The sequence below is a fragment of the Choristoneura fumiferana genome, chromosome 22 (assembly GCF_025370935.1).
Source record: "Choristoneura fumiferana chromosome 22, NRCan_CFum_1, whole genome shotgun sequence".
Classification (NCBI taxonomy): Eukaryota; Metazoa; Arthropoda; class Insecta; order Lepidoptera; family Tortricidae; genus Choristoneura; species Choristoneura fumiferana.
In genome coordinates this window covers 8463203-8487541 of record NC_133493.1, presented here as the reverse complement: position 1 = coordinate 8487541, position 24339 = coordinate 8463203, and the positions used below count along the sequence as shown (strand labels likewise).

At 37.5% G+C, this 24339-nt stretch overlaps 1 protein-coding gene across 3 annotated transcripts in view; it reads right to left on the bottom strand.

The window, feature by feature from the left end:
• The window catches only part of LOC141440463 (uncharacterized), a 149724-nt gene that overhangs the window by 52872 nt on the left and 72513 nt on the right, over positions 1 to 24339 (bottom strand). For all 3 annotated transcript variants that reach the window (XM_074104978.1, XM_074104977.1, XM_074104976.1), the window contains exons 5-7: positions 23457 to 23600; positions 19918 to 20104; positions 18283 to 18406 (exon numbers count right to left, since the gene is read on the bottom strand). In XM_074104978.1, the coding sequence (XP_073961079.1) occupies positions 18283 to 18406; positions 19918 to 20104; positions 23457 to 23600 (455 nt within the window). The remainder of the gene's footprint in view (positions 1 to 18282; positions 18407 to 19917; positions 20105 to 23456; positions 23601 to 24339) is intronic.

Below are 24339 nucleotides of genomic sequence, written 5' to 3'. Positions count from 1 at the left end.
AAACACACAAACACACTTTCGCATTTTATGATATTAGTATGGATATGACAATACAAGTACAGTCAACAAAAAGTACAGACAAAAAAGGCTTTGTAAGTATTAAAAATTAAATTTTTAACAAAAATCAATCATCAATTTTTAACTATTCAATTTTATTAAGAAAAATTGTAGTGACAATAATTATAGTTTCAGAATAATTTGCAAAATAAAATATTTTTGGATACTACTTTAAATTGGAGCTTAAATTTAACGCGAAACTTTTCAATAATCGTATTTTCCGCTTCCTGATTCATTGAATATAATATTGAAAGAAAAATTGGCAAATTTGCCAAAATAGCAAAATTGCCTCGTCTTAAACAAAAGCAAACCCGTTATAGCCATTTAGAAGCCGTTCTAACAGGAAACTACTTAACGTAGCTTAACTCGGGTATTCGAACGCCATATATGAGCCATTTCTGCTTTCTAATAGTTTCATGCTCGGATTAGCATATGGCTCTGTAGGGAGACGATTTCATTTAGAATTAGTTTGCTCTGTTAGTTGTTGCATAACTGATGCCCACGACTTCGTTTTGCGAAGAATTCTGTTATCGAGCGTTTGAGGAACTTTTAAATCTTCCAGGATAAAACTATCTTATGCCCTTTTCAGGGTCGCAATCAATACCAAATTACATGTCAACAACTACACGCTAGTGAAATAATAATACGAGTTGACTTTGCGAGTTCATTTCGTCAACTCACTGACGTCTTTCAAGGATTTTATCGAATCACCAAATACACACAAACATGACGCCTGTATTCCCGAATGGAGGCAGAGCACACGAACGTTACCGCTTCGGAGCCACTTTTAGCAATTTTAGGTTTTAAGTTTGACAAAAACGGTACAATAGTGACAGGTTGCTAGCCTATCGCCTATGGTATACCTAACCTCTATCCTATGGTCGCCTCTTACGACATAGAGGAGAGTTGTATTCTAACCCGACACACACGGGTAAGGTTCAGGAGTTTAATCAAATGACTATTTTTTTTCTAGGAAATGATAAAGTGTATTGGTCATTTTAACATACAGCGTGATTTTCTTTATCTCCATTGAAATTTGTTAAAATCTCTGCTTTTTTTCTGACTAAAAGGCTATTTCTTGCGACAGAATAATGACAACGTCTACTGCTCGTTGCCCAATCTTGCCTACTGTCTCCTAAAGTTTTTATGGTACAGAGTGTCTTAATTATAGCAATTAAAACTTGCTGGCATTGTTACGAAGATCAAGACCTTAACCAACCGAGTGCTGGCATTCGTAAGTTTTAGGCTTCAAAGGCTCAAGTTTAAAGGCTCGTCTCGCTAAGCCATATTGTTCCGATTTTCTTTAGTTCATTTTATGTCGAACACAAAAGGAACCAGAATACAATGGGTATGGAAAACTGTTTATAATCTTCATGCTTTCTTTGACAGATAAGTTGTTTTCGTTGTGGTATGAAATATCATAATGGTTTGAGTTACTAACACTAATATTGACACAGCAAAACGTGCATAAATATCTGATACGACTCAATTTCTAGGGCTGGTAGGACGTGTCAGATATTTTTGCACTTTCCGCTGTGGCAGATACTAATACAGCTGGCTGTTACTAATTTATTGTTATACTAGATTTTGCGCGCGTAGAATTTGCGTATTGCTATCGCGCAGGAACTATGCAATTTTCGGGGATAAAACTATGTCGTGTCCTTCCCTTCCCCTTTAGGGACTCAAAACTATCTGTATACACACCGAATTTCATCTAAATTAGTTCAAACTCAAACTCACAACATTTATTGACATAATAAACACACTACATACATTTATACATATTTTTCTGTTAATAAATCAAATAAAACTTTATACATACATACATACATACAATGCATACGTGTAACCACGCCTATCTTCTATAAGTATCTCTGTCTATGTACCTACTATTTATTTTTCAATTATGTCAGTCTAATTTCTGTTTTGGTAATCGCCAGGATAAATAACCCGAGACTGTGCGAGTACAAACAGAATAGTCAAATATATTTAGATACGAGCCCGTTAGTTTTAGTTTTTAGTTTAAGGCTACTCATTATAGGACCCACTGAAAACCAGCGTCGTGGCCTCCTGCCTCGACTAATGCTGAGTGGACTCCTTTTTTGACACAACTGTCACAATACACTTTTAGATTTAAGAAATTTGTAAACTGTTTTTTTTGTTGTTGTTGTTGTTTCGAAATAAATTTTATTAATATGAATACATTTCATCAAAAATACAGTAAAAACATGAGTAGGAGAAGAGAGGGAGTGGGGGGGGGAGGGAGTTCAGTTGTCTAGACGTTAATAGGTAACAGACAAACAGGCTTACAAAGTTTCGCATTTGTAATATTAGTAGAATTTCCAATTATAAACTATTTATAACGTTACTTGCAAATATCAAAAAAACAAAAGATTGAACATCTCGGAAAAACATCCAGTATTGCAGTATAGTGTTAACTTGCAAATGAGCATTGAGTTCTCGTCAACTACTTAGCATAAGGCAACTTTAGTTCTGCATAACGTTTTATAACTAAAAACGGTTAAGACGCTCTACTAAGGTAACTGTTTACTTAAAACTTCTGTAAGCCAGGTTAAGCAACATGTTTCGTGGATCCAGCAATCTGCCATAACCAAAAGCGAGTAATATTTTATCACCAACTAACACAACACAAGTACATTATGTCCCTTTTTACAAACTTTCATTTAGTTTCACCTGTCCCGTTGTCTGTTTGTAATGAAATCTTGCAATTTGTATAAATTCCAGTAGTCAGATTGACTTGAAATTTGGAATACTTGTGTAAATAGCGTCACAATACAATAATCTAGTAGTGACATCCTGGTAGTCCATCCAGGATCGTCTCCGCAGGATGGAACTCTTCTACGGTTAATAGCACCGACTTGAAATTTGGTATGCAAATGTAGTGTGGGTGACAATGCAAGTACAGTTAACAAAAAGTACATTCAGCAAAAAAAGTTTGTATTACAAATGAAATTTTTACCAAAAACTTATTTTACCGTGATGTTAGTGTATTTAGTTTCGTTGACTATACATTAAGTGTTTTTGTACAGTGCGTTTAAAGATAAATGCTCTGCAATGTCATTCATCTTTATCATCCTTGACCTATATACATCCTACTGCTGGGCATAGGCCTCTTCTCACAGTAAGAGAGCTTGGGCTGTAGTTCTGACGCGTATTCAGTACGCGTTGGGAACTTTACATGTGGGTAGTGTATTTTCTAAATAATAGGAGGACTAATATACCTTCCATTAATGTGCATTAATGTATTTTATGTGTAAATAGTAGCATGATCATTTATAAGAAAGGGCTTGTGGGTAGGTTAATACACACAACAGCATTATAAGCAGCTTTAATTGCAATGTTTTCCTTTGCCCTAAAGTTTGTGGCAATTTTCAAATGTAATTTTACACATTAATTTCGAATTCAGAGGTGTGAGACCGGATTCCCACGATCCTCGGCTTAATAGACCATATATTAAACCACTGGGCCTCAGCTTTTATGTAAACACAGTATTAAACCATCACATAATAAAGTCTAGTTCCTTAATAAAACACGAAAATTTCGCGAAAATTAGACATTAATGACATTGTAATAACAACCACGGCACGCGTCATCGTGCAAGACTCTACCTATATCCACGTTTAAAAAATTAATTCGTCCACTAAAAAGTCTAAAAACAGAGGCGTGTGCTAATTAAATGAAAATCCAACGCCGAGCTCGCATGTTCAAATTCAGATATCACCGCTTCTTTCATCCGAACCAGAACCGGGCTCATCCCGTTTCCTGAATCTACATATTCAAATGTCCAGGAAGGATCAAAGCGGGGGAATCCGGTGTCCTCGACTGAAAATGTTAAATTTGGTAAGCATTTGCTAAATTGAAGTAAGTGGGGAAGGAATTATTGTTTGCTCTATCTGTTAGCTGTTGTTTCAGGGAGTGGGGACAGTTTGTTTTTGATGTTCAAAATTAGTGTCAAGTTTTGGTGCAGGTACAGTCAGCAACAACGATATGAATACAGCCAAAGTGCCAAAAATATGTTCATGGTCAGGCAATAAAGTCCTGTATACATATTTTTGGCACTTTGGCTGTATTCATATTTTTCTTTGCTGACTGTACCGTTGCGGTGCTGATGAACGGTGCTCATTACAAATGATGCGGTGCATTCATTTGTAATGAGCATTCTAGAAAATGTTACATAACAGGGAAATACTTACAAAAAAAACAGGAGAGTTCTAGCGAGCATTCTAGCGATTGTCGGCAAACTTGCATTTTTTACCCGACTGCCCGAAGGAGGGTTATGTTTTTCGAGCGTATGTATGTATATATGTATGTAAGTATGTATGAATGTATGTGGGTATGTATGTCCATTTCTTTGTTCCTCGCTGCAGCCTAAACGGCTGGACGGATTGTAACATATGAGATATCATTGGATTCGTCATAACTGTCGGAGTGACATAGGGTATATAATATTTCAATATGGCGTCTACGAAAAAAAATATGGCGAAGGAATAAAAAAAAAATTTTTGTATTGTAACAATAATTATGGGAATCAAATGAAAGCTAATAATTAGCCCATTCTAAATATATATGGGTTATAATACTTTTAGTCTACTATTTTCACAGAAATATCAAAAAATTATAAAATAAAAAACATTTAATTTAAAAAATCAAAAAAATCCGACTGCCCTAAACTAAAAGGAAGAAAATAAGTCTAGTGGTCTAGAACTCTATCAAGAAGCTCATTTAAGGTTCAACAGTGGGGACCCATTCAAATCTTAACCAGCTCAAAAAATCTTGGTAATGGGTTCCGACTGTTGAACCTTAAATGAGCTTCTTGACAGAGTTCCAGACCACTAGACTTATTTTCTTCCTTTTAGTTTTGGCAGTCTGGTTTTTTGATTTTTATTAAAGTTAAAAAAAAACAACTCGATAACATCCAAATAACATCCTCGAAGTCCATTCTAAAACGAAACGGCGCAACGAGTCCGCTCGCTCGCCCGGGCTGGGCGTTTGACGAGAACTGAATGCCTAGTACTACGAAACCAAATTTCCCTCTTTCCAATTTGCAAAAGACTTTCAATTATGATATGAAATTCAAATGATTCCCACACAACTTATCCAACTAGCATACATGTATTATATCAGAACAACTAGATAGCGTCATATTAAAACAGTTCAATAATTGGATTCCGACGGGGACGGACAGAACAACCAAATTTGCATACATTCAATACTACGAGTACAAACTAAATTGATATTAGTTGCTCGCACCCGGGGAAGCTGCTTTACACGTTACGATTTAAATTATCATCATCATCGTCTGCAGGAAGACGTCCACTGCTAAACAAAGGCCTCCCCATTAGGCTTGAGTCGGTCCTGAACTAAGAACTAAAAAGAATGAATTCCCATCGCGGACTGAAAAGAACTAGTTTCTCGTAAACGATCTTAATCGGTCTCGGTCTCGGTCCGCGCCCCTTTGGCTCTGGAGCTAAAACGGAGTGGGAGCTGGGAGTGAGCGAGTGAACGAGGAAACGAATAGGTAAAGAGCGGAGCGGACGGCGTGGCGCGGTGCTCGGTCGATGTGAACGAGACAAATAGTATTATTTCACAGCGTATCCTGCTCAAGTGCGAGGGAGACGCATTTATTTTACATTTTACATTGTCCGCTTGTTTGATGATACCAAAGAACAATACTTAGAAACCCGAATAAACAAAAGTACCTACTTAAACACTACGACAACAAATAAATATTTGATTTTTTTATCTGATTACAACGTAATATTTTTATTATACTCCTTATTTTTTAACATTCCGATCTTTAGCTCCCAGTTCAGTTCATGACCGATTCGAGTCTTAACTCGCTCCCTTCCCTTTCCCTTTCCCTGTTTCGGTCGGAGCCGCTCGGAGCTAAAGGAACTAAAAGACCGAACTAGTTCATTTGACCGATTGACCGAGATCGGAGCGCTCCCTTTAAAGACCGAGCGGGCGCAACTCTACTCTCCATTAGAACGTCACAATGAACGACAACTCGCCACTTGCATGCACCGGTTGCCCGCAACTTTCACTATCTATGTAGTGGGAGGCCTGCCAACGCTTCGTCTTCCTTTTCGTGGTCACTAAAGGACTTTCTCCCCCAACGATTATCTGGTCTTTGAGCAATGTGGCCAGCCCATCAGGAGGAATATCAGTCGCTTTTAAATCATCTACCTCCATATCAGTGGCGTCAGATATATCCGTGGTAAAGCCGAAGCAAAGATCACTAACGTCTTTCATAAATTCTGTATGTCTTGTTGTTCTATTTTGTAAATATTGGGCAAGCCGGTGGGAATAGAGTTCTATGACTTTCTGCCAAGTTTCTTGCGGCGCATTCTTCTTGGCAATGATGGTCTTTCCGAAAGCGCTGGTAGTTTAAAAAATGACGTGTAAAAGTGCCCATTGCGGCCTATTTACTGAATAAATCATTTGAATTTGAATATGGACGCTTCGCCACTGCTCCATATACGTTCCATTGCTACGTACAGTCAAGGAAACGGAATCACGCACCAGGGTGGAACCTTTTCATATTTAATTTCGCTATGATGTCTTTGGCAGGATGTATGGGATGTCAACATGGCATAAGTAGCACATAGGTTCCACCCGGGTACCGTACAAGCCTCCTCTCAAAACTAGAGGACTTGAGCCGTAATTTCCACGCAGGCCTAGTTAAAAGTGCGAATCAAACTTCACTTAGGTACACCATTGTATTGCTCCACAGGTTGTGCAGGTTTTTTCAAGATGTTTTTAACCCCAAAAAGCTCATGATAAATTAAAAAAAAATGATTTCGCTCACAAGTTCCCAAATATCCGGGTTTGAGCCCACGAAAAGCTTGAAAGGCAAAAGGCCAAACCACTTGACCACCACGGCTGTTAAATATCAAAATTTTTGATAATTTACTGTAGGAACGAGTAATAGACAATCAAATGCCTGTGCCCAGCAGTGGGACGTTATATAGCCTTAGATCAGAGGTTTTCAACCGGTGCCGCGTGCCGCGTTAACATACTTTCAGGTGTGCCGCGATTGCCGCGAAGTGTATGCTTCATTAAAGTCATGAATAGCTATTTTAATGAGAAAATAGTACGAAAACAACTGACACGCGGCGTGTGTGCGACCGCGTTGTTAGGTTGTTATGGTAACGGAGCGGAAGGAATGGCGGGGCGGGTAGAATCCCGCGCCAGCAGAGCTACTACGAAACTCGAAACTCAAAGTTTGTGTCGTGCGGTCCCTCTGACACTTATACTATTTAATACGAGAGCGAGAGGGACCGCACGACACGAACTTCGAGTTTCGAATTTCGTAGTAGCCCTACAGTTCGACTCGCACTTGGCTATTTTATACTGGTGTGCCGTGAAACTTTGATGAACGCTTTGGGGCTGTTTCACCATCCATTGATTAGTGTTAACTGACGGTTAAATGTGATGCCGTCTCCGTCTATTCGAACAAAACAAATAGAGACGGCATCACAAAAGGTGGTGTTAACCAAAAGGTTGAAAACTCCTGCTTTAGATGATGATGACGCTAATAACTTTTTCATCACACTTGCTCGTCAATGATGTTATTCCATGCCTGTATACTAAGGGACAATGGCCTCAATTGCTCCCGCGGGAATTAAGGATTTACGTATAGTTTTACTCCCCAAGGGAGTTATGACTTTAGCTTTAAAAAGTTAGTGGGTACGTCATTTCAGACTAAAGAGGTTTCAAGTCGGCCAACGTTTTATTTACATCTTTAAAACTTAGCTATAATAACCTAATTTTACACCATAGAAATTTGCCACGCTTCATGAAACTTCGTTATTTTTATATTTTTAATTTATATCAAATTGTTTTGCAATAATTTTAGTCAATATTTTTTAGCATGTTGGAATAATCTGGCCGTAAGACTATTTGAATTCTAAACTAAACACGGTTCTTAGTATTATCTATGGCAGACGACTCGAAAAAAGTGACAATCAGTGGGGCTACCATGAAATTCGAAGTACGATACGAACTTCGATTTTCGAATTTTGTAGTAGCCCCCCTGTATTATTTTATTCAGTTGTTTTCTTAGCCTCTTTCTTTTGCTTAGCTGTGAAGTGTTTGGACACAAAATAATTAGATATTTTGCATTTTTTCCTCGTAATGTGATTAAAGTCATTGTGTGTATTACAGGCCGTATGGGTATTACAAACTCGATTCATTAAAAGCCTCTCGTTAGTAATCCCCTTCTTGCGCCCCTTAATGCACAATGTACTATACTCTACACCTAAGCTATTTATTAGTGCATTTAAAGTCGTGTCGCAATAGTAACGTCCCCTGTAAAAAGCACCTCTACTTTGAATACGCAAAGTTGTACGCTCTATATTTGTCTTGCCGGAGTTAGTGCTAACTATTAGTTTTAGGTATGAGGCAACGCAAGATGATATCGGTAGGCAAATGCCAAGGAAAATTTAATTACAGGTTGTTGATGCTTAATTAACTAACGGAACGTTATGATATCAATAATACTCGTATACCGGTTGTGGCCTGTAATATGAGCAAATAATTAAAACATAGATCATACTCCTCAAACTGAACAACATTAGTTCAGCAACTTTTAAAAATAATTAGTTTTTAATTTTTATTACACATAAGTTTATACGAAGAAGCAATGTAAAGCAAAATGATTGATGTTTGTAGCGTGACAGGCGACGTCAGTTGGGTTCTAGGATGGCGTACATTGATAGCAGTATTTAATTTGTATGAAAAAAGGAAAATTCAAAGACTCCATTATTTGTAAAAGTCGCTGAACTAATGTTGTTCAGTTTGACAAGGACGATCTATGTTTTAATTTTTTGCTCGTATGACAGGCCACACCCGGTATAATATAGAGATATTGGTCTCATCTCAGATATAAAATTAAACATTTATATATTTTTGAAACGAAACAATAGTTTAGGCTACTGTTACGTACTAAGGCCTAATTACGTACAGTTGCATACATTACTTTATCTACATCCATATATTAAATCCTCTTTATCATGCGTACCATTGAGAATGATCTGCATTGCAACCAGAACTATGTCTGCCCCACGAGCTCCTGCGCCCGAAGATGAAGCTGCGCCCCCCTCCGGTGCGGTAATGTTCTATTACGTTACGACATCGATTTCGGTGTCGTAATAAACATTACGATACTGCCGTGTTCAATTATATTATAATCCAATGTCATAATTCAAATTTAAATATTCAATATAGTTGTTAGCATTACATTCGATACATTAAGGGCCTGTTTCACTAATGCTGGTCAATATCCATGGTTTTTGAACGCATCAAATGGAGGATTTACTGTATGGGTGTAGATAAAAGATTTTGTGGTTTCCCATCGTACAGTCACCTGCAGCCACAACGGAGCGTGCCAAATATCAGACACGATCCACAAGCACTTAAAAATAGAGTCGTATCAGATATTTATATGAACGATTTGTCATTTTAGATATTGGTGCGGGGGCTGTAAAAAAAAGTTGACGTATCCTAGTGAACTAGTTTCTTTTGATCAGTGTAAGGAATACATTCCTAATTCTTAGTCCTTGAACTAACAGTTGTACTAACGATGTTGTAAAAGGGTGTTCAAACTCAAACGCACAACATTTATTGACATAAAAAAACACATCACAACAATAATACAGCCAATCATACGAACCCAAGCATCTGCTGAAATATTTGGGTACAATTTGCAGACACCATCTAGGTCTGTGTTTAACCCCCGACGCAAAAAGAGAGGTTATAAGTTTGACTGTCTGTCTGCGGCACCGTAGCTCTTAAACGGGTGGGCCGATTTGAATGCGGTTTTTTATTTGAAAGCAGATTTTCTAGCAATGGTTTAATCAAATGTTTTATCAAAATCAGTTCAGCCGTTTTCGAGATATTTAACTTTGAAGTGACAATGTCGGGGGTTTTCCAACTTTTTGTTGGTTAAGTTATTTTGCTACAGTTTAATTTGAAATTAAAATTCTTGGTTACCAAAATTCGAAAAAGGTTGGTAGCCTAGTTGGTTGACCTATGACCTCCCAACAGAGGTTTGTTAGTTCAAACCCGGGCTCGCACCTCTGAGTTTTTTAAAATTCATCTGCGAAGTAACATTTAAGATTTACCACGATCTTTATGGTGGAGGAAAACAGTATTTGGAAACCTGTACAAACATATGAAGCAATTCATTGGTGTGTATGAAGTTCCCAATCCGCACTGTGCCCGCGTGGAAACTACGGCTCGGGCCCTCTCATTTTGAGAGGCCTGTGCCCAGCAGTGGGACGTATATAGGCTGGGATGGTGACGATGATTATGATGATGATTATTACAAAAATAAATTGTAAATTGCATCGCTTTTGGCTTCCTTTAATGCAATTAATGTCCAACATGAAAGCTCAAAAGATCTGCCAGACAATGGAGAATAATTTAAATTTTCCACCGACAAAAATAAATTACAGATAAGAATGACCACTGTGCACTATTAAAACGTCCAGTCTAATTTATTTCATTAAGAGAATTTTCAACAAAAGGTCCTTTGAAATTCAGTCGTCTCGACGTTAAATAGACGTGTGATTAACGCTAGTAAAATATTCATCGTTCTTCTTCATTCCTTACCAAAAAGAGAAAATAATAAATTAAATAAAAATCATTTATTTCAGGCCATAATATTAGTTCAATAGACACTAACGAGAATCGATCGGAGTATTACCTGCCCCCTATTTCACTAAAACGTGACAATTGTCAGTGACATAGTACCGAGTAACAATCTATTATTTGTATCAAAATTTAATGATAATTATGTTGTGAAATAAGAATTAATTTTTTCCTAGTCTACATTTATTTGTAGATTTGTCCGTAAGTCTTAACATGAGATTAAAACTGCGTCAGGTTGGCGTTACAATTGTACTCGTATTTTCAATATGGCTCTCTATGAAAGTACCTAGTAGTCGCACCTGTCCGTGGCAGCGTGGTTAAATAGGGCCCTGGTCTATGAAAGCCTTTAGTGTAGTATAATTTTTGTTTTGATAAAAATACTTTTTGCCAAGCTTCTTGCGGCGCATTCTTCTAGGCAATGATAGTCTTTCTGAAAACGCTGGTAATATTAAATGATATTGTAACGGATAACTCACGTCTTAAACCGAGTTACGAAACTACGAGTATTACGTACGTTTCGTAACTCGGTTTAAGACGTAAGTTATCCGTTACAATATCATTTAATATGAGTGAGTCTCACGGTAGTTTCATGTTCAAAACGCTGGTAATATAAAAAGTTAAATGTAAATAAATCTCTCATGTACAGTCAAGTGCAAAAACAAGTATCTATTCGAACCACTTAAAAATATGTTACTACGGCCTTATTGCGTCGGAATCAGAGTCTGTGGTACTTATTTTTGAAACTTTGAATAAGTTCATATTTTTACACTTGACTGTACCTATGTGTCTTCGTGAGAAAGTGAAAAGGCTGGGTCTCGTTGGAATTTAGAATAATCAATTTTAATTGTAACTAAACTATACCTAATTATGATCCTTGGAATATATCTGCCAACTTTTAAGTCTCTAAGTACAGTAATTTAGGATCTGTATATGTTTCACTTTTATTTGTATTCATGGTTGATAAATAGGTACCTAAACATCCAGCTGTTGAGGAATATATCTTTTATATTTTTCTATGTCGTGTTTATGTAGTCATAACTCAAGCAAGGCTTGCCACAGTTTAGGTATAAATCATTACGTCTATCGCATTTTTGTAGAGTGAACAATCTTCCATTTATGTCGTCTACGTAACATCGCACCTGTGACTAGGATGCGGTTCCGAAACTTTATGAAAATTGCTACTGAAATGAAAATGTCGGACAGACGTAATAGCAGACTACGTATGCAAATCTGCTTTAAAGAAACTATTTTAGTACTATGTGAATTATTCAGTTTATAGAAAATGCTAAATACATAAAAAAATGGTACAAAAATACCTTTCAGCTAGCGTTCAACCCACAAGTTTAACATTCGCACTCTTTTTAATTAAGCTACAGGAAGTACAGTCAAAAAATTGGTTGGGTTAGATTTGGGACCTTTTTCTAATTAATCGCGCTGTGAGGTCTTTTACAGATGTATGAAATGTCAAACTGATATCAGTAGCACAATTTCCACTCTGGTGCGCGATTCAGTTTCTTTGACAGTACCTAACGCTGATAACGTACAATATTACAACCAGTATTATAACACAAGCTCATTATTAGAAATTAGGCATAGAGACTTTTGGAAATTAACTCATCCACTTAAGATACCATTATGCGATAAACCGCAAATTAAGATAGCGCCCTCGTTGTAAAAGCATATTTTTACTTCCTTCAAAGAAAGGACAAAGAAAGGAAAGGACTGGATGCGAAAGGCGCAAAACCGGGAAGAATGGCGTGCATTAGAAGAGACCTACACTCAGCATTGGGTGGTGAAAGGTTGAAAAAGAAGAAGAAGAGAGAAGACTTCCTTCAAAGGCAAAAACAGACTGCTGAATCTAAATATTTCTTTAGACAGTAGACTACAGATAAGTTTTATCACAAAGATCCTATAAAAAGTCTAGAGGTTTTGACGCCGTCTCATACAGTTATTCACTGCATTATGTAATTTTTGTATGGAACCAAGTTTTCTGAAATATTTTTTCGTTTCATTATCTAATACCTTAAAACGGACAATTCTTGTATTGTATATAATATCTCGGGGATCTCGGAAACGGCTCCAACGATAACGATGAAATTAGGTATATGGGGGTTTTCGGGGATGACAAATCGATCTAGCTTGGTCTTATCTCTGGGACAACGCTTATTATCAAGCTTTAGCCCGAGCAAAGCTCGGTCGCCCAGGTACTTATTAGTATCTGCCCGAGTGAAGTGTGCAAAAATATCCTAGAAATAAAGTCGTATCAGATATATTTATGCACGCTTTGTTGTGTCAGATATTGGTGCTGGTGACTGTACCATTATGTTCAAAATAAACTCTATTAAAAAAATTGCTATTTTATTTTATTCGACTGGATGGCAAACGAGCAAGTGGGTCTCCTGATGGTAAGAGATCACCACCGCTCATAGACACCTGCAACACCAGGGGGATTGCAGATGCGTTGCCAACCTAGAGGCCTAAGATGGGATACCTCAAGTGCCAGTAATTTCACCGGCTGTCTTGCTCTCCACGCCGAAACACAATAGTGCAAGCACTGCTGCTTCACGGCAGGATTAGCGAGCAAGATGGTGGTAGCAATCCGGGCGGACCTTGCACAAGGTCCTACCATCTGCTATCTATCTGATAGTAAGCACTACTCTACATCTTATATAGCCTGCTGAGACCCCACGTCAAATTCTTATTAAAAAAAAATCAAATTTTATGACAATCATGAAAGTTAACAATATGTTCAAAATTATGATTTTTAGTGATTTATAGAAAAAGTGCATCTCACAACGATTCCATTAAGCTCAAACACGGTATAGTTATATTATTTTATAACAGAGTGCCGGTACCTACCTACGGTCTTCTTTATCAGGTCCAGTTCACCAAATTATAGATACTTTTTGAATATAAGTACTTGACTTGGTGTTAAAAATGCCAAAACCACTATAGGTGTGCTTTTAAAATTTGAGGGTTGCCCTCGATTTCTCTAAAATCCCATTATCAGATCCTAACTTGGTGACAATGGGACCACCTCGAATGGATGTCCTTTAGAACAAAAAAATAATTTTGAAATTCGGCCCATAATAGGGCATATTAGGCAAAGCTCTTAGCTCCGCCATGACAACGTCAGTTCCCTTAAATTTTGTCGCCATGACGGATCATGACCAAAGAGTATTAATACCTATAGAAATCATAACATATTTATTATGAGTACTTACTTAAGAAAATAAATGATATTTACATCGATAGTACCACCTGTTGTAAACTAGTCCTTCCTTCTTTCTGTAAAAAAGGTTGCCTGGAAGAGATCGCTCTTAAGCGATAAGGCCGCCTATTGCTCACCTTGTAATTTTAATAATTTGTTTTCTGTATCGCTTACTATGTCTGGTGTACAATAAAGAGTCTTTGTATTGTATTGTATTGTATTGTATAGTAGCGATAGAGCTATATTTCCAATAAAATAATTGAAATAATATGATATTACGGCAACCTACGGACATTTAAGATACTGAAAAAACATAATCCATAAATATAGGTATGTGCTAGTGCTGCACTGTGACGGGATAAAATTGCAGTAATATTCCCTATTGGCGGAGTTATCGCGTAACAAACACAAAAAAACATACAGACGAATTGAGAACCTCCTCCTTTTTCGAAGTCGGTTGAAAAGTAATGAAATCCAGCAAAGCTCAGTTGCCTAGTTACTAAAACCAATAGCCACAATAAAAAAACAAATCCTAAATTACGACCCAAATAAAAGACACCCAGTTTTCTAAATTAGTAACACCAATTTGCCAAAATTGTTATAGGAAAGATCGTAAAAACTGAGTTATTGTTTTTAGGGTTCCGTTGAATAATATACAGATTTAAAAAAAATCAAAACAATTACGATGTTCGTTAGTAATTTAGTAAATGTCGAAATATATAAATATAGTAATAGCTCCCGCCAGCGCGCGATAAATAAATTGTTCGCAGACAAAGTCCAGGGAAATAGCTAGTAGCTCAATATGTTTTTTTAGTAAATAAAAAATATTTTATTTCGCGCTGCAAAACCAGATTAATTTTCAAATAACTGCGAAATCAAACAGTAAATTCATTAAAACACAATGGACAAACTCTTACCAATCATTCATCTAAGGACAAACTATTTAAAACATCATTACAATGTTAGAACTTTAATAACAAACACGTGTAACTATAATTACTAGGTACTTTAATAATATAAAAAAAAACTTAACTTAAAATCCTAATGCGTCATGCCCTTTTCAAAGGTCCCATTATACTGGCTCCTAGATCAACACAGAATCAACTCATAATAATTTACCATTTTAAATTGGGGATGTCTATTTTTTGCAATGTATAGTAAATCGAAAACCATTTCGAGATAAATGCTTTTTAACTCGTTTTATGTAGTTATTTAATTTTAATATAATGTAATGAATTTATTATTTAACAAATAAGCAATGACCTTCATTTGACATTGGTGTAAATTGCGTGACTTTAGATTTCTTCACAATTTACGCGTGGATTATACTACAGTTTGATTTGGATCGGCAATCCTGACATCTGGCACTGACAGTGCCGGTAAAGTGTCATTACTGTAAATTGTCATTCTTGCTTGTTTTGCGACGAATATTGTATTGAGCTGAATCAAGTAAAATAACCTGGCTGTGAATTTTACGAGACAACAAGTTATAGTAGAAGTTTTGAATAGGATTCGCGCTGTCATCGTTCATCCACCATTACCTCTCATTATTTCGTTTTATAGATTTTTTTACCGTACAACGGCAAAACCTACACTGACGGCAAAATTGTCCTCCAATGGACAGAGCCATATTTTTTTAAAGAAAGAACAATAACAACCTGGCTGTGTTTATACCGGATTCCGATGACCTTCTCTGAATGAATTGTACCTTTGGTTAAGCCGGACGCCGATCTTTCTGCACTTACGACGACTTACACTTCTCTCTTTGAGAACAACTTTGTTTGGCCCCGGACAACGATCTTTCTGCACTTACGACGACTTGCATGAGAATAACTTTATTTGGCCCCGGACACCGATATTTCTGCACTTACGACAACCTCCGGTTCCCTTTGAAAACAACTTGGCTTGGCCCCGGATACCGATCGTTCTGCACGTAAATATCACGGGACAATTCACACCAATTGACCTAGTCCCAAAGTAAGCTAAGAAAAGCTTGTGTTATGGGTACTAGGCAACGGAAAAACATAGGTACTTATATACATAGATACATACTTAAATACATATTAAACACCCAAGACCCGAGAGCAAATATTTGTATTTTTCATAAAAATATCTGCCCCAACACGGGAATCGAACCCGGGACCCCAAGCTTCGTAATCAGGTTCTCTTACCTCTAATTCATTCAACTAGTGGAAAGTCTTAATTAAAATGGTAAGGTTTTTTTTGAGTTGACACTTGATCTGGGAGTGCGAAATCTTAATTAAATCAACTTATGTTTCCAAACACTAAGTACTACTTAAATTTACCTCAAAAATTACTTTGTGGCCGCTATTTTCCTTTTAAAACCACCTCTAAAGCATCCTACGGAACCCCACTTGACTCACACGCACCTCCCTACATTTATAACGAGTCGACAAAAGTTTCAATTAAGTTCTTTCGCGTTTTCTCGCTTTGTTAGAGAAACATGTTTTTTTTTTTTTCAGAGTAACGTCGTAAATTCCAAAGTGAATACGCATCGTTTTGGGGAAGAAAGTTCACATTCAATTGCATTAGTAGAGATAGTATCACTTGCGAGGAAACTGGAAGACGTGAACTGGTAAACAAAGACGTCCCCTTTAGAACGCCAAAATGAACCATAAATCGCCATTTGAATCCACCGGTTGTCCTTGCTGTGGTCATTCCACCTAGTGAAAGGCCTGCCATCGCTTCATCTTGCAGAGATGTTTTTATTCATTGACATTAAACGACTATATATTTTTGACAAACATTCGACAACATTTAATTACAATTATTATCATATTATTGGGCCCGCGTGGGAACTATGGCCCAAGCCCTCTTGTTCTGAGAGGAGGCCTGTGCCCAGCAATGGGACGTATATAGGCTGGGATGATGATGATGATTAATGAGTTTCATTATTTCTACACTGTAAAGTTTAATCGAAGAAACAATGTAAAGTGACGTACAGTCAACCAATTTGATTCCTGAGCCACCATGGAACTTTATCATAGTAAATAATTTCAATTCTCTGTTACAATGTTTATCAAAAGACGTATAATGTCGTTACGACTAGGTTCTGTGGTAGCCTAGAAATCAAATTGGTTGACTGTACATTGATAATACTACATATTACATTTTTATGAAAAAGGGAAAATCTAAAGACTTTATTATTTTTTAAAGTTTCAGTACTACATCATTCAGTTGTATGATCTATGTATTAATTATTTGCTCCTGTTAAAGAGCCCATCCGTATTATAAAGCTTTCTGTTTTCTAATATTTCTGTGGCACCAGGGTAACGTTATTTGGACGGAGTCTGAAAATGTTTCATGGCCAAGCTTTGAAGGTTGTTTTTTGTAATTTGTGCCCTCGGGAGCTTTAGTACACCTAATTGTGATGTAGATCATGCGCTTTTATATAAAAAAAGTTGTTTAATAAAGATAAACGAATGACAATAGATTTTTATAGCAAGTAGAAATAATGAGCTATTTTGTCTGGGAAAGAGTCGTTTTAAAAATGGCTTTGCCTTGCACGCTATTGCTGTGGGTGCATTAAGATTTGTTTTGTGATACGTTATCATTTGAATAATGTTGGTTACCTTTTTGTCTCTCAGGTAATATTGTGCTATCTTTTACAAAGTTTGTAAGTGAAGCATGAGGGAAACGAACAACAGAGTAGTATTTGTCGTGACTTACTACTTCATGTCAAAATTATAAAATATATTTCTTTAGTTTTTTATAATATAATATATTTTCTCTCACAACTATCGACTTAAGATAAAATAAAAATTCAGGCACTATGAAATTCGCGATTCTTATGTTTTGCCAGGAAAATTCTGATTTCTATTAGCAATAGAGGTGACAACAAGGTGTCACCTCATCATCCCAGCCTATATACGTCCCACTGCGGCACAGGCCTCCTCTCGGAATGAGAGGGCTTGGGCCGTAGTTCCCACGCGGGTCCAGTGCGGATTGGGAACTTCACACACACCATTGAATTACTTCGCAGGTTTGTACAGGTTTCCTTACGATCTTTTCCTTTACCGTAAAGCTAGTGGTAAATTTCAAATGTGATTTCGCACATGAATTCCGAAAAACTTGGAGATGCGAGCCGGGATTTGAACCCACGATCCTCTGCTTGAGAGGCCATAGGTCAAAACACTCGGCCACCACGGCTTGTTTTAGGCGTCACCTATTGGGTTTAAAAAGAAAAAAAAGGCGCAGGTTACGAAATGGTTCCGCAGCAAATTGGCGGTCTGATTTTCCTTTGGCACCATCTGGTCATCATTACGAACTAACACTGGTACATTTTTAATTTCTTCTATAAATAAAACTAAATGACTCACCAGTGATAGGTTCCAGATCGTATCCATCAGAAGAGATGACAGTGATGTTGTGGCCGTCCACCGACATCTCGATGGGACAGTTCAGGAACTCCGCGTTGATCACGCGGAAACGGTACTTGTAGCCCTAAAAATAAGAGCGGGTTTCATATGGCAAATTTGAACAAGAACAGGCTGCTGTGATTGATTGTTTTTTTCAGGTTCGGAGATCGATTGGAAGGTAATTTTTGTGGAGGAATTGTTTTCGTTTGGTAGTGTTTTGAGTTTATATTTTACTTGTGTTTACCCGCAGCTTTGCAGGCGTAAATCATTCGATCTACTAATTAGGTTTACTAAAGTCGCATAAGAATTCACAAAAATTACATCGTGGTATGACATTATATGGTATTAGAAATAACGTGCTAAATTTCATGACCATGTTGATTCCAATCCCGTGAAAATATCGGAATACTCGTAAAAATAGCCTACATATGTGTTTATCCAGACGTCCAACTATCTACGTACCGAATTTCATCTAAATCCGTTCAGCCGTTTTAGCGTGAAGAGTACCTGTTGCTGTCCGAATTTTACAACCTACTATTGTGAAATTTTGTAAGCAGATTCTAAAATAATATGTAATTTTTTTACACTTTTTTGGAAATTTTTCAAAATGGCGGAGCCAGGAACTTTGTTAACGTAAATATTTCGTGAGGCTAACAGCTTACAAAGCCTTTACGCCATTAGTAATAGAAGTAATTTTTCTCTCGGAAACGTCTACGTTAAAGTTAACCCTCATTTGAAAAACAGCCAAGTTACTAAAATGCGATAGGATAGGAACCAATTACAATAAAATATATGAAAATTAGGAACATAAGACGATAGAATTAAAAGCAGTCTACACGTGACAACGGCCACTGTAATGTGGTCGAAACGTCGAGGTAAATATTACTGTGTTTTTTAGCGTGATAAGTCCTATTTGTGGTATTTTGACTATGAGTGATCAAAGTTCAATATCTCAAAAACGGCTAAACTGATGAAGCATGTCTAAGAACCGTCGCTAGAAAACCTGATTAAAATAAAAAAACCGCATTCAAATCGGTCCACCCGTTTAAGAGCTACGGTGCCACAGGCAGACAGACAGACTCAGACACACATAGCGGTCAAACTTATAACACCCCTCTTTTTGCTTCGGGGGTTAAAAATTAGGCACACAAGACGATATAATTAAGCGTTATGTGGGTCCACATCATGACAATCATGATCACAATGGTACTGGTTTTAGAAAATGCTGATTTTGGTTTCCAGCGTAGTTTTCAGACCGGTTCTTTGATGAAACGTTTATCAACGTTGACCAAGCTGAGCCTGCAAACTAGTTGATAATGTAAGAAGACAAACCCATTCCCTTTTTAGGGTTCCGTACCCAAAGGGTGCCAACGGGACCCTATTACTGAGACTCCGCTGTCTGTCTGTCTGTCTGTCCGTCTGGCACAGGGCTCTTCTAAAGCCGTAAAAGTGAGACACTTGAAATTTTCACAGATAATGTATTGTGGCCGCTATACTTTGGTAACCAGGGGCAAAAAGTACCGCCAGCAAAAAAGCTTGTATTATATTCATTTAGCTCGCACTCGCACTTGACCGATTTTTTTACAAATCCCTTACCTGTTCCACGTTGAACCTAGCTGTCCTCATGTAGAAAGGCTTCGTTCCGTTGAAGATTTTGAAGCGACCCACACCGTTGATGAGGAGGGTTGGAGGCTTGTTGTCACCTTTGGAGTGGTGGTGATCAGTAAACATGGCTACAGACAGTTCGTGGATCCAATCGGTCACTATCATTACGTGTTCTGATCTGAAATAAGAACGAAACAATAGGTAAAAATTTAAAAAGCCGTTGTGGCCGAGTGGTATGACCTATGGCCTCTGAAGAAGAGGCTCGCACCTCTGAGTTTTTCGAAATTCATGTGCAAAATTACATTTGAAATTTACCACGAGCTTTACGGTGATTGAAGGAAAACATATTCTGAGAGGAGGCCTGTGCCCAGCAGTGGGAAGTATATATAGGCTGGGATGATGAATATAATTTTAATTTTAAGTCCTTATCGTCAACATTAAGGGTTTCATACCTAGTCCTATAAGAATGGAACCCTTATATAGTTTCACCATGTCCGGATTGACATGGGGAGAGTTCCAAGCTAGCGGTAGATGCAAGTACCAAGTTTTCGTTAACTGTGGCATTTTAAGAAGAAGGATTTTTTCAACATTAAACGTCTTCATCATCACTATATCAGCCGTAGGACGTCCACTGTTGGACAATTCGGACATAGGCCCATAGACCTCCAGTTGTTTTAATTGGAAGCGCCTCGCCTGCATCCATAGTGAGCCCGCGTGGCTTTAACCAAGTCATCCGTACTCGTACATCTCGTTGGTGGACGTCCCACGCTGCGCTTCCCGATCCGCAGTCTCTATTCGAGACCTTTTCAGCCCTAACGGCTACTTGTTTTTTTATGCTTATGTCCTGCCTATTGTATTGCCGAATGATGTTGTAGGGCCAAAATAGGATGATTCAGCCGCCTTTTGTCTGTCTAACTTTAAATTTATAGCGTTGTAGGCATCAAGTTTTTTTTTAATTAATTGGGGTTTGGATCTCCATCCCACAACTGCTTGCGAAGCGATAAACCTAACCATTTGGTTACCATGCCTTTATATTTGCTTCCATGCAAAGTGGAACTCGTATAAACTTTTTATGACCAAACTTGGACAGTTCCTGAAGTTCGCGGCCATCCATCACGTTTATTGAATTTAATGACTCCAACAGCTGACGCACGCACACACAAACGGCTGGAAACAAGGGAAATGTAAAAAACTAGCTGTTATCTGTGACTTTGTCTGTATGTAATTTGTTTATTGTCGTCCCTTCTAAGATTTTCCCGGAAAAAAATTATTGTAAAAAGTTCATTTTTAATAGAAGTGCAAAAGCGCCTCGTCGACACTACTGGAGACCAAAAGGGCTAGCAGCTAATCTCTCTCAACGAATCGCCATCGCCATTCAACGAGGGAATGCTGCCAGCCTTTTGGGCATCATACCACGGGGGCCTTTTTTAGATTTATTTAAGTAAGTTTAAGTATTTAGTTCATAGTAAAGTTTTATTCATTGTTATTTTTTTATTTGTATGCGTAGTGGCATTATGCTGAGTGGGGACCTATTTAGCGTCATGTATGTCTTTATCTGTTCTATGTTTGTTTCTATGTTTGTTTTATGGCGATAAATAAATGTATTTTCTTTCTTTCTTTCTTTTTATTTAGTTTTAATAAACTAATATTTTTAATAAAAAAAAAATCTGACTTTTATTTTTTGTTAGCCGTACTAGCATTATCGTCGTAACTATCAAATTTCAAATCAATTTAAACACTAGTAGTGAATCCAATTCGACTCACAATCACAATATTTAATTTCTGACAAACAAAGTACCTATCTCCTGTTTCATCAATAGTCAAATTTCATCAATGTTGTACAATACTGATAACTTCCCCAAAAGCATAGCGTTATTGGAGACTTATCAAATCGACCGGTTTGGTTAATATAGGACCGTTCGTTTGTCGATTCAGAATGTATGACGGACAACTCAATCTCTCATTTGCCTTTAAATCACGAATTATCAATTCATACATTATTGCCGTTCATTTCGGTTTGGGTAGACAATTATAGGTTGTACATTAATCGCTCCCGAATTGATCATTAGATAATGTCCACATAATGCCGCACAACAAGGAGAAGGGAGGAATTATTCCTCAGGAATACTTAATCGTAGGTATGAACTAAGTATAGCGTATATTTTGACATAGGTACCATGGTCGGTTATTCCTTGTATTTTTTTTATTCAACTGGATGGCAAACGAGCAAGTGGGTCTCCTGATGGTAAGAGATCACCACCGCCTATAGACACCTGCAATACCAGGGGAATTTCAGATGCGTTGCCGACCTAGAGGCTTAAGATGGGATACCTCAAGAGCCAGTAATTTCACCGGCTGTCTTACAACAGACACGCCGAAACACAACAGTGCAAGCACTGCTGCTTCACGGCAGGATTAGCGAGCAATGTCACTACAACGTCTATATATGACAGAAAATGTAACAGAAAATAATAGAAAAGTGAAAATTTCCGATTTGCAAACTATTCTCCGACAAAACAGCGAAGCCAATATCGTATATTGCAGCATAAAAGCTACAACTAATTCAAACAATTTTCGAGCAAGAAAAATAGCAACTTTTAAATACTGAAGATGCACTGCCATATCATCAACGTATATGAACAGAGTGAACTAGCATCTGTTTCAAACTAGATATTATGCACAAAACAATACAAGCTAGAGCCCGCATGACAAGTCTCCCGCGGGAACTTGAGCTTCTAGAACTGAAATTGAAGCGAATGCTATCAAATATGCACGCTTGCACTATAATAATCAGAAATTGAATACAATTTACGAATTGTAGTTTGCTTATAGTTGACCACAGACTAGAGTTTATTTAAATGTATTTAAATGCCAAAAAGCGCAAAAAATAAACAAAAAAAGAAAACTTTTCTATTTTTTTAATCTCACATTTTGTTGAACAAAATTATTGCTCACGAAAAATTTTATTATGAATATATTATGAATAAGTTATATTTGTAAACGAGCAATTCTTTCGGGGATCTCGATAAGGGTTCTAACGAGATCGACGAAATCGATAAAGTGAACGCGGTAGTGTTGAATTTGTAAACAGGAGGTCTATGGTTCAAACCCAGGTTAGATGACTCAGTTTTTTTTTCTTTAATATAATATTTATTTAGTTAACGTTTTACTTTTTTACTTGTACGTATCTTGTCCAAAAACACGATGTTACAAAGACAACTCCGAGCAAATGAAAGTTCGGTCCCCAGGAATTTATATTTTTATTCCAATATGATTTGGAACTTAATAACCACGGTTGTTATAAGTAGTTTCGATAAATAGCACCACATGCTACGATTAGGATATTTTTGAGTAGGCCGAAGATGCTATACATTGTATGTCCCAGAATTCGAGATACTAAAATGACAGTCTGAAATGTCAAACGTAAAAATAATATGGTATGGTCTCCATGTCTCAGTGATCCAAATGCCCAAAAAACATAACCATATTCGTTTCTTAATATTTTTTTTCATTAGTCTTTAAATTCTTACCTGTCGTAGTCATACAGCGCTCCATGAGGATCCTGTGACTTTGGTCGTCTGATGATGAAGGCACCCGCTGCCCCATCAGCTCTCTGCATGCCCGAGTGCGAGTGCCAGAAGTGGGTGCCATCGTGAGAGGCGTTAAACTGGTACCTGAGGATAATAAGAATGAATAGACAATCTCTAACTCTACTAATTCAATGGAGTGCGTGAAGTTCCCAATCCGCACTGGGCCCTCGTGGGAACTACAGCTTAAGCTCACTCATTCTGAGAGGAGGTCTGTGCCCAGCAGTGGGACTTATATAGGCTGGGATGATGATGATAAGGCGGTCTCTACCGGCGGGCTGTAAGTAACGAGTTGTCCAATGACAGCTTCCCGGAGTGCCTTTACCACCCCCACCAACAATTATTCGGTGGGGAACCTGGATAGAAGCTGTGACATATTATAGCAAACATTATGATGAAGTAAAACGTGTTCTAAATACATTCAGCTGCTCCGAAGGCCGGAGTATTATAGAAGCAAAAAGGGCTTTTAGTAATGTAAATATAAGAAGCGACTTCAATTTTATAGCAAATTATTTAATGACTATCCCAAATGCTATCTAAAAACCACAGGACAAAAGTCTATCCATCAGCGATAGTTTAAAAATAGTTCATTAAACCTATCAAGATGTTTCGAGAGATGTTTAGCCAAGAAATGTCACGAATTTTCAGAAGAACATACCAATACTCAACTCGAAAATACAAACTGAGACATGGATGCACAGAAAAACCAGAAAAAGAGACCAGCGCTGGGAATCGAACCCAGGTCCTCAGCAATCCGTGCTGCGTGCTATGTGCTGCGTGTGTAACCTTGAGTTGAAATAAAAAATACAAAAAGACTCCAAAAAAC